The following is a 17,288-nucleotide window of genomic DNA, read 5'->3' on the forward strand; positions in this document are numbered from 1 at the left end:
AAGATACATGAAGAACTCAGACTAAAGTTACCATCTGCATGACTGAAAGCATTCTAGAGTGTTTTCTAAACTAAGATTCCTTGAATTACACATGTCCCTACAAAGAGAGAAAGAACCAAATCATTCAGAATTAAAAAAAATTTTTTTTTAATGTTTATTTACTTTTGGAGAGAAACAGAGCATAGCGGGGTGGGGGCAGGGGGAGCACAGAGAAAGGGAGACAGAATCCGAAGCAGGCTCCAGGCTCTGAGCTATCAGCACAGAGCCCAACGTGGGACTCAAACTCACAAAATGGGAAATCATGACCTGAGCTGAAGTCTGATGCTTAACCGACTGAGCCACCCGGGTGCTCCTAAATCATACAGAATTCAAAGTAATGAACTAGTAGAAAGAAGAGAGAAGTAGGAATTTGGGAAAAATAGGTTTCAGTGTAAACTAACTATATGACCTTAAACAAGCCACTTAACCTCTGAAGCACTTACTCTTGTTAAAACAGAGTTAGCTCCCACCTCACAAGATTGTGGAAAATTTAAGTAAGATTGAAAGTGATCTTCTCAAGGGGCACTGGGGTGGCTCAGTTGGTTGAGCGTCTCTTGATTTCAGCTTAGGTCATGATCGCAGGTTTGTGGGATCAAGCCCTGCCTCAGGCTCCTCCCTGACATGGAGCCTGCTTAAGATTCTTCCGCTCTCCCTCTCCCTGCCTCCCTCTCTCTCTCTCCCTCTCCCCTCCCCTCTGCCTCTCTCCCCAACTTGTGTACTCTCTCTTTCTCAAAAAAATAAATAAATAAAAGAAAGTGCTCTTTTCATTTACTAATTCAAAAACAAAAACTATTTAGTAAATAGGTATCGTGTAGCACATACATAAAATATAAGTTAGTTTTACTGTAAGTGATTAAAAATGGATTGAAATGAGTATTCAAATTCCAGTTTAATCTAATTTAAACTTACCATAAGGGCTAAAAAAGTCACACGTTTTAAGAGAGGCTTCATAATTCGTAACAAGCTCCTGGATTATAGAAATCTGTTAAAGAAACATAGTTTTAAATTTTAAAAATATTTTATTGAAGGTTATTTATATTTACTGTGGAGTATATTAAATTTGGAAACAATGTGAAGGTTATTTCAGGACTATAAATTAACTATTAGTATATCTATTTCCCCCTTCCCCCCCCCACCCCATCGTGTGAGGGGAAAGCAAGAAAAACACAGAAAATATACTGCTCTTTATTAATAGTAAAACAGCATCTCAATCCTCAATCTCCCATCTCAGTAAGTAGCTTTGAGTTTTCAAAGGACAAATCATAACTAATTACTACAAAACCTTTTATTTTTTCCAACAGTTTGCCTTTTGCTTCTCATGGTTATATTGTGAAGTTGTAAACCATTACATATTCAGATTTTCTAAAGCCACTCATAACAAAAAACTCAAGTGCAGTGACCCAAATGACACAGTGAATTGATGGAAAAGGTGAAGTAAACTCCTAAGCAGATGTTTAAACCCCCTTAATTTTTAGTGATCATTTTAATAAAGAGTTATATTTCAACACTCCCCTCAAGTAAGGACTGAAATACTAGAAACCACACTGTTAATGTGCTATGCCCTGAAAGAGGCAAACTAAAAGTGACATGAATTAGAAGTGGCAAAAGAAAAAAAAAACAGCTTTTATGTATAACTGATTTTAAATGTCTATTGATGTTAACTGTTCAGAATAAGTTGGAAAAATATAACTATCTTACTTGTGAAGTTCAAAAAAAGTAATGATTTAAAAGTGAAGGGAACCCATTAAAACGCTTAATAGTATCTGACAAATATGGTATTATTTTAATTGCGATAATTTTTTAAGTTTTCTAGTTTTAAAACATGGGATGCTGCTAATACCACCAGACAAAGGGAACATACCAGACAAGGGAACAACAGTAAGAAGCCACAAACTGTCACAAGCACTTTACATGTATTAAAGTAATAATTATAGGGGCGCCTGGGTGGCTCAGTTGGTTGAGCATCCGACTTCAGCTCAGGTCTTGATCTCATAGCTCATGAGTTCGAGCACTGCATTGGGCTCACTGCTGACAGCTCAGAGCCTGGACCCTGCTTCAGATTCTGTGTCTCCCTTTCTCTCTGCCCCTCCCCCCGCTCATGTTCCGTTTCTCTCTCAAAAATAAACATTAAAAAAAATTATAAGTAATAATTACAGTCAACCCTACATGGCACTGTTTTAGGTACTTTACTTATATTAACTCACTTGTCCTCCAAACAACCCTATGATAGTATATACTATTATTAACTTGAACTTATAGGCAAAAGGAAAATAAAAATAAGCTCAAAGTATACAACAGTGGAGCCAAAATGTAACCCAAGTAATAAGGCTCCAGAATTTAGCTTCTGACTACTTGCTGTATCAATCAGTGGATGGGACGTGGCACATTTATAACTAAATGGCAATTCTCTCAGATTCACAGGGGGTGCATTAAGACTAGAGACTAATAATAACAGGGCAAGAAACTTTCCCCAATCAGTTTTAGTGCTCAAAACACCAAATGGTGCATATTAAATCAGCCAGAGCATGGAAAACATACTAAGTGCATCAAAATTAGAGAGGGGGTAAGCTTTAAACACACACACACACACACACACACACACAAGGGACAACAGGAAGGGGAAAATATACAAGAGAGAAAAAAAGTAAGAGAAGGTTTAGGAGGGACAATCTTAGTACACTCTGATGTGGCATTAAGGCACATATCTACAAATACACATTTCCAAATTGAGTGCCCAAAGAATGTTATTTTTTTTTATTTTAATATTTATTTTTGAGAGAGAGACAGAGACAGTGAGACAGAGCAGGAGTGAGGAGGGACAGAGAGAGACACACACAGAATTGGAAGCAGGCTCCAGGCTCTGAGCTGTCAGCACAGAGCCTGATGTGGGACTTGAACTCACGAGCTGTGAGGTCATGACCTGAGCTGAAGTCAGATGCTTAACTGACTAAGCCCTCCGGGCGCCCCCCAAAGAATGTTATTAATAAGTTCTTGAAATTGAAAGAAGTTCTGTTCTGTCTGATCTGGGAGTGGGGTAGGGTGTGTTTCAGAGGGACAAGCCAGCCAATGAGTCTCTCTGGGAAGTCCTAACTACCTACTTTCAGGGCCCTGTATGTATTATGATCTCTAACATCAAATGTTGTTAGTAAGTCTGTTATGTTAGTAAATAAACCATGATCTCAAGTTTGTAAACATCTAGGACAATCTAAAAATGTGAAAATATAAAATTAACAAGTGACTGCATCCATTTATGAATCCTTAGCATATCTACAAAAAAAATGAAAAAGGCTTAGTGAAATTTTACATGACTGTTAGCAGCCTTGGTAGGCAAAAAGTGAGAATCTCTACTTAAAACAATTAGCGGTTTTCCTACCCAAATTCATTGATCTACCTACTATTAAAATAAGATCTGAAATCTTACTATTTCATGAAAATTGAAACTTTAGACATTTTTATTTTCAGAAAGACAATTATATTCCTTTTCTTTCCCTAGACCTCTTTATAAACTAACCAAAATTCACTATATTTCTAGTGCCACTGGAGAGCAGACCATGTATCAAAAATTCCTAAACAGATTTTGATATGTATGGCTACAAAAGAAATCTCTTCACACATTCAATGTAACATAAGATAGTATGCTTTAATCATACTAATTCTGAATCCAAATTAGAACCCCACCCCACAGAGTCACAGGGTACAGTATCCATGAAGTCATGGACCATTTTTACTGGCATCAGTAAAAACAAAACAAAACAAAACAAAACAAAACAAACAAAAACAAAAACAAACAAACAAAAAAGACCAAATTAAAACACTTCTACATGAGATAGCATCATATGGCATAATTCTCTAAGATAGAAGGCAACAGGGAAATAGGTGAAATTATACATTCATAGTGGGGAAAAATATGTAAGTAACAAAAAAAAAAGAGAACATGAAAAGAATTTACACACATTATGACTTCACTAAAACATGTATGTATAGACACATACTCAGCAAAAATGTGACCAAATGGTTTAGGGTAACAGAATATAGGTATATTCTTTTGAAACACAATAATCATGCTGTTTTGTATTAATAAGGCTTTTAAATGAAGATTGTTTAAAAAGAGTAGTACTTGGAGTGTCTGGGTGGTTCAGTTGTTTAAGCATCCGACTCTTGATCTCAGCTCAGGTCATGATCTCACGGTTCGTGAGATCAAGCCCCATGTGAGGCTGTGTGCGGACAGCACAGAGCCTAATTGGGAGTCTCTCTTGCCCTCTCTCTGCTCCTCCTCCACTCATGTGTGTGCTCTGTCTCTGTCTCTCTAAGTAAATAAGTAAACTTAAAAAAATAAAAATAGAAAGAGTAGTCTTTAAAATATGAATAGGCATACAACTAAGAAAGAAACTGAGTCAGCAATTAAAAATCTACCAACAAAGAAAAGCTCTAGACTCAGTGGCCTTACTGGCTTTACTCCCTCTCTCTGCCCCTCCCTGCTCAAGCTCTGCCTCTCGTCTCTCTCTCTCAAAAATACATATTAAAAATAAATAAATAAATAAAATGGAAAGCAGTACGGTTAGTTCCTCAAAAAAATTATAAACAGAATCACCAAGTGATCCAGCAATTCCACTTCTGGATATATACCCAAAAGAAGTTAAAGCAGGGTCTTGAAGAGATATTTGTACACCCATGTTCATAGCAGCATTATTCACAACAGCCAAAATGTGAAAGCAGCCTAAATGTCCATGGACAGATGAAGGGATAAACAAAATGTGGTACATGCATACAATGAAATATTATTCAGCCTTAAAAAGGAAGGCAATTCTACAATATGCTACAACATAGATGAATCTGGACCAGAGCACGCTATGCTAAGTGAAATTTGTCAGTCACAAAAAGACAAATGCTAGGATTCCACTTATATGAGGTACTTAGACTTATAAAAATCATAGCAACAGAAAATATAATGGTGGTTGCCAGGTGCTGAGAGAAAGAGGACATGGGAAGTTATTATTTAAATTAGAGCACAGAGTTCTAGAAGATGAAAAGAGTTCTGGGGATGCATGGTGATGATGGTTGCACAACAACGTGAATGTATTCAATATCAAAGAACTGTACACTTAAAAATGATTAAGATGGTAAATTTTGTTTTACTACAATGAACAAACAAACACGTGGTTCTTAAAGTGTGGTCCTGAGATCATTTGCATCATTAATGTTAGCATCAGCATCACCTGGTAATTTGTTAAGAGATGCAAATTTTGGTACCAAACCCCAGATTTACCGAATCAGAAACTCTGAGCGGAACAATCTATTTTTAGCAAGCTGCCTTGTTAATTCTTGTGAACTGATAAAAAAAAGTTACTAAAACAAAAACAAAGACAAACAAAATAAGCACCTATTATTACAAGACAAAATGAAAGGTAATAGACATTTTTAACCCACCATGACCAAAACTGCCCCATCAATCTCACTTAGAATATCTGTAACTTTACAACTTTCCAGGCTTAGAATTCAGTATTCAAGTTGTTGAATTTATGGAGGCAAGTATTTTTTCATGAACTTACACTGCCATCTACTGGTATTTGCAAAAACTGCAGCTAGGGCAGGTTTTAGGTAAAGGTGTATTTTTGAATTTTTAGAGTGAAACATTTGTTTTAATAATTTAAAAAGTATAACAAAACACATACTAAAGTTACATATAATTCTTAATAAAGGAGTATAAGAACTATTGAATGAAACAGATCTCCAGCTTCAGGACTTCACAATAAATGTGATTAAAGAAAAAAAATCAAGATAATAGAAAGTCCACGTTAAATCTCCTAAATAAATTAAATTTTAAAAAAGTGTGGCTAACACCAGCAATCCTAGTTCATTAGTCATGTTTCTTCAATCCAAAATATGCGTATTATAATCATCAAGTGAGTAATTAAGTGAACAATTCAATTTTCCAAATTTGTCTATGAAAGGTAGTCTAAGGAATTTTATTCAGATAGAAGGATCCATTTTATTTCAAGTTTACTTACCATTTATATCTCGATGAGAAAATATACTCAACTCCTTTCACATAAAACTCAATATATAATGGCTCTTTTTCTTGAAAATAGTATTTTACCACTGTCATTTAAAATCAAGACAGGGCATCTGGGTGGCTCAGATGGTTAAGCGTCTGACTCCGGCTCAGGTCATGATCTTACAGTTTGTAGGTTCGAGCCCCACATCGGGCTCTGTGCTGACAGCTCAGAGCCTGGTGCCTGTTTTGGATTCTGTGTCTCCCTCTCTCTCTGTGCCTACCGCATTCGTGCTCTGTCTCTCTCAAAAATAAATAAACATTAAAATCAAGAAATCCAGGGGCACCTGGGTGGCTCAGTTGGTTGAGCGTCTGACTTCAGCTCAGGTCATGATCTCACGGTTGGTGAGTTCGAGCACCATGTTGGGCTCTGTGCTGACAGCTCAGGGCCTTGTGCCTGCTTTGGATTCTGTGTCTCCCTCTCTCTCTGCCCCTGCCCCACTGGTGCTCGGTCTCTCGCTCTCTCTCAAAAATAAACACTAAAAAAAGAAAATTAAAAAAAAAGAAAAGAAATACTGGGGCACTTGGGTGGCTCAGTTGGGTAAGCATCCAACTCCTGATCTCGACTCAAGTCAGATCTCACAGTTTGTGAGATCAAGCCCCACATCAGGCTCCAGGCTGGAGCTCCATGTTTGGGATTCTCTCTCTCCACTCTCCCTATCCCACCTCCCTGCTCACGGGCTCTGTCTCTTAAAATAAATACACGTTTGAAATCAAGAAATCTAATCCACTTGAGTTAGATATCTAAGATCACAATAAAAATTTAAAATCCTTAAAATGGACATCTTAAATTATAAAGCCAAAATTTTTATGAACCAAAAAAATTTCCAAGTTTAACCACCATCTCTTGATTTAATATCTGATCAGGATTGAAGCAGCTTTATTTTGCTAATAAAATCTAACCTGAGCAAATACTGTGACTACTATAATTTCCTAAAGTATGGCCCTTGACTCACTTTTCTTATGTGCAAGTTAAAAGAATTTTATTAACCTCACTTAAGGACAAAGTTCTAAAATACCATATCCAATACACGATTTTACGCAATACAGATTTTTCGCATATAGATATAAATCACATGGTTAAAATGTTATTGCAACACAAAAGCTACTGAAACTTTTTGATTTTTACCCAAATTAAAAAACTAAGCACAGTAATTTATCAACAAGGACCAAAACTGCTAGATTAATTTCCAATAAATGTGTAATTGTAGTGACAATTTTGGTTTTGAAGGAGTTAGTCACAGAGATAAGTTGTCCAAGAACTATGACATCGAAACAAAATTAAGTAATTTCCTGCAGAGATGAGGCGTAAGGGATGGAGTGGTAACGGAATGATAGTTCTGGAACATCTCTGAATCAACAAGCACTTTACAAATGTTATCATTTGGGGTGCCTGGGTGGCTCAGTCGGTTAAGCATCCAACTCTTGGTTTTGGCTCAGGTCATGATCTCATGGTTTGTGAGTTTGAGCCCCACATTGGGCTCCGTGCTGACAGTGCAGAGCCTGCTTGGGATTCTCTCTCCCCCTCTCTCTGCCCCTCCCCCCACTTGCTCTCTCTCTCTCTCTCTCTCTCTCTCAAAAATAAATAAATAAACCTAAAGAAAAAAAAGATAACTACAAATGTTATCATTTAATGAAAGCACACGTTTAAGTTTTATTTTTAAGTGTTTTATAAAAAATATATTAGCACAAGCCCATGATTTTTACAAAAACAAAAAAGTAACCAAATTTAGTGAAAATATGAAGTAAATAACACTATTGGTATTACCTAAATTTGGCAAAAATCATGAGGGAGATTAATAAATGAATGTCAGCAGACATTTTACTATACTGTGACGCCTTCCTAGGTAGGAAAAACACTTGCTTTTATTTTCCTCTCCCCAAGCTTAAAACTCTTTTGAAACAAACAAAAAACGAATTCATGCACATAATTACAATTATCATTAACTGTTCATCAGAGTGTCTCAAAAATACTGGCTGCTTCGGCTTCTGTGTCTCCCTCTCTCTCTGCCCCTCCCCCACTCGTGCTCTCTCTGTCTCTCTCAAGAATAAATTAATAAAAAAAATTTAAAAAAAAAAGATGAAAGTATAGAACACTAAGAACATGTTAGAAAAAAGACACTGGAAAAAGGCAAGCAAAATAAACTTAAACGGAAGTAAATAAATAAAAAAGATCAGAGTGAAAATTAATGAAATGGGGGTGGGGAGTAGTCAACAAACCCCAAACTTGGCTCTCTGAAAAGATCAAGAAAATTGGCAAACCTGTGGTGGATTGACCAAGAAAAGAAAAAAAAATTTGAATTATTAAAATTAAAAATGAAAGAGGAGACATTACTAGTGACTTTACAGAAATAAAATGATTATAAAGGAATACAATGAACAACTGTATGCCAATACGGGATAACTTAGAAGAAATGGACAAATTTCTAGAGACACAAATTTCAGAAACCATGTCAAGAAGAAATAGAAAATATAAATAAACCAATAACAAGTAAAGAGTTCTAATAGGTAATCAAAAACTGCCCACAAAGAAAAATCCAGGTCCAGATGGCTTCACTGGTAAATTCCACCAAATATTTAATAACAATACCAATGTTTTACAAACTTTAAAAAAAAAAAAAAAAAGAGGAGGAGAAGAAGAGAAGGAAACACTTCTCAACTCCTTATAAGGCCTTTACTACCCTGACACCCAAACCAGACAAAAACGTCACAAGAAAACTACAGACCAGTAGGAAGAGACAAACAAAAATCCTCAATAAAATGTTAGCAAACTGAACCCAGCAATATATAAAAAGAATTCTACACCATGACCAAGTGGGTTTTATCCCAGCAATGCAAGGTTGCTTTAACATCTGAAAATTAATTCATGTAATACATCATAGCAAGAGTATTTAAAAAAAAAAAACCCACATAATTATCTCAATAGACATAGAAGAAACATTTGACAAAATCCAACACATGTTCACCTTAAAAATGCTCAGTGTCCTAGGAATGGAAGGGAACTTCTTCAACATCACAAAGGGCATATATAAAAAATTCATGGTTAACCCAATACTTAATGGACAAAGACTAGATGCTTTCTCCTAACATCAGGAACAAGACAAAGATATCCACTCTAATCACTTTTCTTCAACATTGTACTGGAGATTCTAGTCAGGGCAATTAGTGAAGAAAATGAAATTAAAAGGATACAAAAAGGAAATGAAGAAATAAAACTTTCTATTTGCAGATGACATGATCTGCAAATCAGAAAATTTGCCAATAATTTGCAAATTAATAACAATACCAATGTTAGAAAATCTGCAAATTTAGAAAAATATGGAAAATCCTAAGAAATCCATTACACCAACTATCAACAATAAATAATAAATAAATCAGTTCAGCAAGGCCACAGAATCAATATACAAAAACCAACTGTATTTTATACACTAGCAATAACAAAATGAAAATAAAATTAAGAAAATAATTCCACTAGAATAGTATTAAAAGGAATAAAGTACTTAGGAGTAAATTTCACAAAAGATGTACAAGATGTATGCTAAAAACTACAAAATATCGTTGAAAGAAATTAAAGAAGATATGTCTAGATGCAAAGACATCCAAAGTTCATAGACTGAAAAACTTAGTATTGTTAAGATAAAGTGATCTACAGATACAAAGCAATGCCTGTAAAATTCCAGCTGGCTTCTTGCAGAAACTGAAAGGCTAATTCTAAAATTCAAATTGAAAAAAAAGGAATCCTGAATGGTCAAAAGAATCTTGAAAAAAGAACAAGCTGAAAGATTCACACTTCCTAATTTCAACTTACCCCAAAGCTACAGTAATCAAGACAGTGTGGTACTATAGCATAAGGACAAATATATAGATCAGTGAGTCCAAAGATGAACCTTCTTTATGGTCCATTTATTTTCAACAAAACTGGCAAGACCTTTCACTGGGTAAAGAACAGTCTCTTCAACAAATGGTTCTGGGAAACTGGATAGTCACATGCAAAAGCTGGATTCCTGCCTCACATCATATATAAAAATGATCTCAAAATGTATCAAAGACCTCAGTATAAGAACTAAAAATATAAAACTCTTATTAAATATGTATAAATCTTCATTACGCTAGATTTGAAATGGTTTCTTGGATATGGCACAAAAGCTCAAGCAGTAAAAGGAAAAAACCATAAAATGGACTTTAAAAACTTTTGTCATCAAAGGACACTTTAAAGAAAGTGAAAAGATAACCCACAGAATGGTAGAAAGTATTTCCAAATCACCTATCTGATAAGGGACATGTATCTAGAATATACAAAGAACACTTCCAACTCAAGAATAAAAAGACAACTCAAAGAGTCTGAATGGACTTTCTCCAAAGAAGATTTACAAATGGCAAATAAGCACATGAAAAGACAGTCAACATCATCAGTCATCGGGGAATTGCAAACTGAAACCATGAGACAGCACTTCACACCCACTAGGCTGGCATAATCAAATGCCAAATAATAGCAAGTGGATTATTGGTGAGGATATATAGGAATCAGAATCCTCATACACTGCTTGTGAGAATATAAAAAGGTACAGTCACTTTGGAAAACAATCTGGCAGTCTTTTTAAAGTTTAAACACAGACTTGCCATTTGAAGCAGCAATTCCATTCCTGGGTATACACGCCCAAGAGAAATTAAAATGTATATGGAAAACTGGCACACAAGTGTTCACAGCAGCATTAGTCATAATAACTAAAAGGCAGAAACAACCAAAATGTCCCTCAACTGCTAAAATGTGGCACAGCCATACAATGGGATGTTATTTGGTGATACAGGGAATGAAGTAGTCATCCACGCTACCACATGGATGAAAACATTATGCTAAGTAAAACACACTACAGAACAAAAGGTCACAAACTGTATGATTCCATTTGTGTGCAATGCCCAGAATAGGCAAATCCTCGGAAAGAAAGTAGACTAGTGGTTGCCTAATGTTGCGGGGGTGGGGAAAGGATTTCTTTTTGGGGTAATGAAAATTTTCTAAAATTACAATGGAAATGGTTGCAAAACTCTGAATATATTAAAAATCACTGAATTGTACACTTCAAGTAGGTAAATTTTATGATATGTGATTTATATCTCAATAAAGCTGTTAACAATAACAAAAATACTGGGGGGAAGCAACCGGTATCTAGTTGGCAGAGGCCCCGGACACTGCTAAATATCCTATAATGCAAAGGACAGCCCCTTATAACAAATTATCTAGCCCAACAGGTCAATAACAGAATACTTCATTGTGGGGAGCTGTCCTGTTGATCCCTGGCTGCTACCCATTAGGTCTCCATAGCATACTTCCCAACAGTGACAAAAATACTCCCAGACATTGCAAAATGTCCCTTGGGGGGACAAAATTCCCTCCCTCATTGCACCTTGAGAAACACTGCTCTAGAAGAAGAGGACCTTCCAAACTGTTTCTATGTTAAAAAAATACATCTATCCATGGAAAAGAAAATACAAAAAGGGAAAATACAAAAAGGGAAAATATTAGAATACCTAATGCTGGTGAGGGTACAGGGAACCTTGCACACACATACACCGCTAGTGACAATACAAATTGGTGTTTACAACCTCATAGAAACCAAAGTACCACTATTAACTGAGAATCACAGAATGCACATACCTTTTACCAATTAATTTGAGAATTTGTGAGAAGGAAATAATCCTGAGTAAAGCTATGGGTACAAAGATATTTATAGTGTTTGTTTGATTTTAACAGTGAAAGTTTGGAAACCCAAAGTTCAACAATAGAGGAATGGCTCTGATATGTAGTCATCAAAAAGGAAGATAATGAAAACCATGAAGCAACATATAAAATGCTTGTGCACTTGCTAGACAAACTTTCAGGTCAAAATTATTACAGCTGCCTACAAATACCACAAATAAATTCATAGGGGAAAAAAACCTTGACAGGAATTACACAAAAAAATGCTCTTTGTGTCCCTAAATTATATATTCACGTTTTAAAATGCTGCAGATGTTTTTAAAATAATTTTCTATAGTTGTGCTATATCCTGGGCTGACTTCAAAAGATGATTTTATTTTCATGCTACCTAACATGGATCATTCTTTAAGATCTGGAAGTTTATGAAGCCATAACTTTATCAGCCTTCACCGCTTTTTAATACTTCCTCCAGAGTTAAAATGCAATCTTTAGCTAAAAGCAAGACTACCAGTTAGAAATGAATTTTCGAACACCCTTATGAGACATCACAAATTTATGTGGCCAAAATTATTTGAAAAGCACATCCCAGACTTGGACATTTTTTACTATACTAAGTACTGACAACCTCAGTTTTCTGAGGTTTGATTCAATTCTCAAAAGCACTTGGTCTCTCTCTCTCTCAAAAAATAAATTAACATTAAAAAAATGTTTTATAAAGGAAAAAAAAGCACTTGGTAAACACGCCTATTCCATGCTTAGAAAATAACACTAAAGAGATGTCAAAGGTTCCTATGTAAATTAATACATTCTCAGTGCCTTCTTTAAAAATGCAATTCCCGTGCTTTATAAAATACCAACAAATGCTTTACATCCTTATGATGATAATTTTGGATCTATATTGGAGGGATTTTAAAAAATGAAGTCTGTGCCCCGTGTGAAAATGGACAAAGCCAATGAAAGCTTAGTGACAGTCCAAGAGGAACAAATTCTTTAATGGCCACTATATTCAGCAGCTTCTGCAAGATGTTATTACAAAAGCATTACAGGTAGCCCTCTGGTTTTGTGAAAGTTTGTATTACACCACTTTCACTTTTACCAAAGACCTACAGTGGTGCCTTCGCTTTCACGGAAAAAGGCAAAAAGTGAAAACAGCACTCAGCATTGGTTTTGCAGGGAGCCCTCACAGAGGCATCACACACTCTCGGCAAGGAGAGGGACACCATCAGGTTCCTTCCTCCAGGAAGGACACTCAGCATCAGGCCACCATAGATTTGAACTGTGTCTGTGAGCATCTGTGCTTTATCTCGATTTATTTTGTGCATCCATTAGCAAGATGCATCCTAAGATATCAGAAAAGCCGGAGAGGTTATTTCTGGGGTCTGGGAATGTTCAAAAATTTTGAATACAAACTAATGCTAATTGTGCTTCACTTTACACCATTTCAGCTTGAGAGGTTTCACAGGAACACTCTACTTTCAGACAGCAGGGAAAATCTGTATTCGAATTCACACATGTAAGCTCTTTACCATTTCTGACATCTCACCTCCCCTTTCTTCTCTGTCACCCTTATCCTAAAGAGTAAGTGATGAATTTTGGCAAATGCTACTTTAAATAAGCTACAGAAATTATTGGTAGGCACTGCTCCATGTCTTCACATGAATCAACCACTATTTACCAAAAACTCAACAGCAGTGCCATTACAGTCAAATAAAGCATACTACACACATATAATTTCAGCTCAACTATTATTAAACTAAGGTGAATAGTTTCTCTATTAACAGAATAGAAAAAATTATTAAATCATAGCATATTATTCACATGGAAATGTTTCTATAATAAGTTAGTAAAAAGATTACAGCAAAACTGAGTAAAGACCAAATTTTACCTTTTCTGTATTGTAATATAAAGATTTCAAAGTAGTGAACAAGGGTGGGCAGCCTTTACTGAAGTTAATCCTCAGGAACTTATCCATTAGTTCTCTAAATTTTTCACCTAGAAACAAAAGTGTACTTTGTTATATTTCAATTGATGCAAACAGTTCTCAAAGTGATTTTACAAATAAAAATAAACCTCCCTCAAAAACAATGATCCCTCCATCCTATTTTTAAACCCAAAAGTCTGTCAGCATTTATTGCTTGACTGTTACCACCCAAAAGGATAACACTAAATATCTTAGTTGGCAACTATCCTTTTCCCTAGATCTAGGTTAAAATATCTTCAAGGAACACTTCAAAAGATAAGTACACCAAATAACTGTGCAGCTTTAAGTAGTAGAAAAAGTTACTCACTATCCATTCTGAATACAGTCCCCATAGCAAGTCTCTTTCCTAACCTCACTGACTAGCACAGACTCGTCCTCATCTGCAGACACCTCATAAGGCACGCTGAAGACTATAAAGAGATCCTACTGTAACCAGCAGCATATTTAACTGACAGCCAAAATATATTTTTAAACACTAAAGTAGTATTTGAAAATGTTTTCCAAACCAATTAGTGATTTGCCTCAACATTCATTCCACAATCATCTTTCAAGCACCCATATGTGCCAGGCAGTGTTCTAGGCATTAGGAACATAGCGGTGACTAAAACAATTAAAAACAAATTCTGGGGCGCCTGAGTGGCTCAGTCGGTTAAGTGTTCCACTCTGGATCTCCGTTCAGGTCACAATCTCACACTTTGTGAGATCAAGTCACGCTGTCAGCGCAGAGCCTGCTTGGGATTCTCTCTCTCCCTCTCTCTCCCCCTCCCCCGCTCATGCTCTCTTTCTCTCTCTCAAAATAAATAAATGAATTAAATTCTGCCCTCTTGGAACTTAACATTCCAGTGGGCAGGATGGATAATACATAAAATAAACATATGTTAGACATCAGACTGAGCCCCAGAGCGTTTTAACATTAGAAGTAAATAATTCTATCATTATTAAACCCTTCCAAAAAAAACTTGGCATCACTTTCTGGAAGCAGGGGAAAAAATGGAAACTTTTTCATTTTAAATACAACACAAAGGCTTTAACTCAGTTAAGGCTTTAACTTTTTTGACAGGAAGAGTTATTATATAACGACACGGATTTGCCCACTCATTAAAAAGAAAAAGATTACAGGGCGCCTGGGTGGCTCAGTCGGGTTAAGTGTTCGACTTTGGCTCAGTTCATGATCTTGCGGCTTGTGAGTTCGAGCCGCACATTGGGCTCTTTGCTGACAGCTCAGAGGCTGAAGCTTGCTTCAGCTTCTATGTCTCCCTCTCTCTACCCCTTCCCCAGCTCGCTCACTCTCTCTCTCTCAAAAATAAACATTAAAAAAAATTTTTTTAAAGAAAAAGATACATATGTCATAAATGGCTTAACCTAAAGTAAAACTATTGAACAATCCCTTAAAGTTTCATTATGAATCACAACACTTCACAAAAAAAATACCAACAACCCAAAGCGGTTATTTTTATTTGTTGTGACTGTATTGAACAAAACATGCATACTCAATATAATTAGATGTCATAAAAATTTAAAAGAGATATTTAAATTTTATTAAGGGGAAAGTTTACCAAATATAAAAACAGGTTCAACATTTGTTAATGTACTATAAAAACCATTTCCAGATAATCTCTAATCTTTTATTAGATCATACACAAAGTATATAATGGGTTAAATAGACATCATTACTTCTTTAAAAATCAAAAGTAGTTTTAGAGATCAAATCTTTCCAGCACTTCCTCCGATATAAGGCAAAAGTTAACAATACTGGGGCGCCTGGGTGGCTCAGTTGGTTAAGCATCCAACTCTTGATTTTAGCTCAGGTCATGATGATCTCAAGGTTCGTAAGTTTGAGTCCTGCCCTGGGCTCAGCACTGACAGCTCAGAGCCTACTAGGGATTCTCTCTCTCTCTGCCCTTCCTGTGCTTGCTCTCTCTTTCAAAATAAATACTTTTTTTTTTTTTAAGTTAACAATATTGTGGTGGACCAGTGGGATGCAGCTGTTTAGAGAAATGTGTATTCTTCCACTTCTGTGTGACCTTGGACAAGTAACCAACCTGTCCACTAAAATCCTCACTTTCCCCACTGTAGGTGAGGGTAACAATGCTAGCAGCCTCAAGAGCCCTCCTGCATGGCTCAAACCAGAATATAAGTATATAGCAGTAAAGAGTGTCTGGCATACAGTAACTACTCAATAAATGTTGTCTATCATTACATGCCATGATAACCTGACAGCTACTGCATTTCTATAGTTAAGAATCTTTTCCATATTTGCAGACATCCACTGAGAAACCAAGCATTGTATCTTCATGTCAGAGGCTATTCTGAACTCCTCTTCTTCCTCAACTTTCTCAGTCAATTCAGATCATCCTGGCAGATTGAAGTTAAAAGACAATGTAGTCCATTCTCAATTATCCATAATTTTGAAAGCCCCTTCTCCCGTTAAACTGTTAGACTGTGCAGCTGTGAGAAAGAATGGGGAAGTTCTTCATGTGCTGATGTAAAGCACAGACACAGAGTTAAGTGGAAAGAAAACCGAAGTGCACAGCAATCTATGCTACCATTTTTTGTACAAAAGAGGGAGAAAAAAAGAAAGCTATACACAAACCCACACACACATTTGTGCTTGCATATGCACAACATGTTTATGGAAGTATACACCACCTACTGGTAACAATGCAGCCACTAGAGAAGGAGGTGGTCAGAGGAAGGACAGGAAAAACTTTCCACTTAAAAAATCATTTTACCTGGAACTATAATGCATTATCTAAATAAGAAGCCTACAGACAGCTATTCAAATGCTCAGTCACACACTATATTCTAAAATTACTTACCATGACTCAGCTCATAAGGTTTTCTTTAGGCATAAGAAAAACCCCTTCACAAAAGCAAATAATCTCTCTTCTTCCTAATTATTTTTAAATAATCTTTAGTACCCCCCACAGTGTTTCCTTTAGGGGTAAAAAAAAAAAAAAAAAGACTGTCAATCATTAAGTGCCTGCTTAGCATTACCACTTACCAAACAGGTTATCTGTCTACACAGATGCTATGCTAATTCTTCTCCAGATGTGTAGTATAGATTCAATAAAAATTGCTGTCTCAAAAACCAGTGCTAAAATAATACAATCAGCAAGATCAGACTGTGTGTGATTCACTGGGAATTTATTCTAAATCATGGAGAATGTTCTCAATACAAAAAAGAAATAACTATATGACCTGATGAAGGTGTTAGCTAGCATACTATGGTACCACTATAGTAATAATACAATGTATAAATGTATCAAATCAAGAGTTATACACCTTAAACTTCTATAATGTTATATGTAATTATATCTCAATAGTAAATAATCCAATGAAAAAGAATGGAGTAAAATTTGATCAGAACTTTGTGTTTAATACTCTGGATTATCTCCTTCCCTCTCTCCCCTGCCTTGGCCAGTGAAGACTAATAGAACATGATGAAGTAAACCAGTTCTTTTGAAAAGTAGCTATATCCCTGCATTATTTTCATAGCGCTTAATATTTTCGACGGTTGG

The 17,288-nt window shown here is 35.9% G+C and overlaps 1 protein-coding gene across 11 annotated transcripts in view; it reads right to left on the reverse strand.

Moving 5' to 3' along the window:
- NAA16 (N-alpha-acetyltransferase 16, NatA auxiliary subunit) overlaps positions 1-17,288 on the reverse strand; it is a 65,777-nt gene that overhangs the window by 23,434 nt on the left and 25,055 nt on the right. For all 11 annotated transcript variants that reach the window (XM_043579721.1, XM_043579702.1, XM_043579711.1 and 8 more), the window contains 2 exons: positions 13,672-13,778; positions 949-1,021 (listed from right to left, as the gene is read on the reverse strand). In XM_043579721.1, coding sequence (XP_043435656.1) covers positions 949-1,021; positions 13,672-13,778 — 180 coding nt within the window. The remainder of the gene's footprint in view (positions 1-948; positions 1,022-13,671; positions 13,779-17,288) is intronic.

Source organism: Prionailurus bengalensis, chromosome A1 (genome assembly GCF_016509475.1).
Source record: "Prionailurus bengalensis isolate Pbe53 chromosome A1, Fcat_Pben_1.1_paternal_pri, whole genome shotgun sequence".
In the NCBI taxonomy this organism is placed as follows: Eukaryota; Metazoa; Chordata; class Mammalia; order Carnivora; family Felidae; genus Prionailurus; species Prionailurus bengalensis.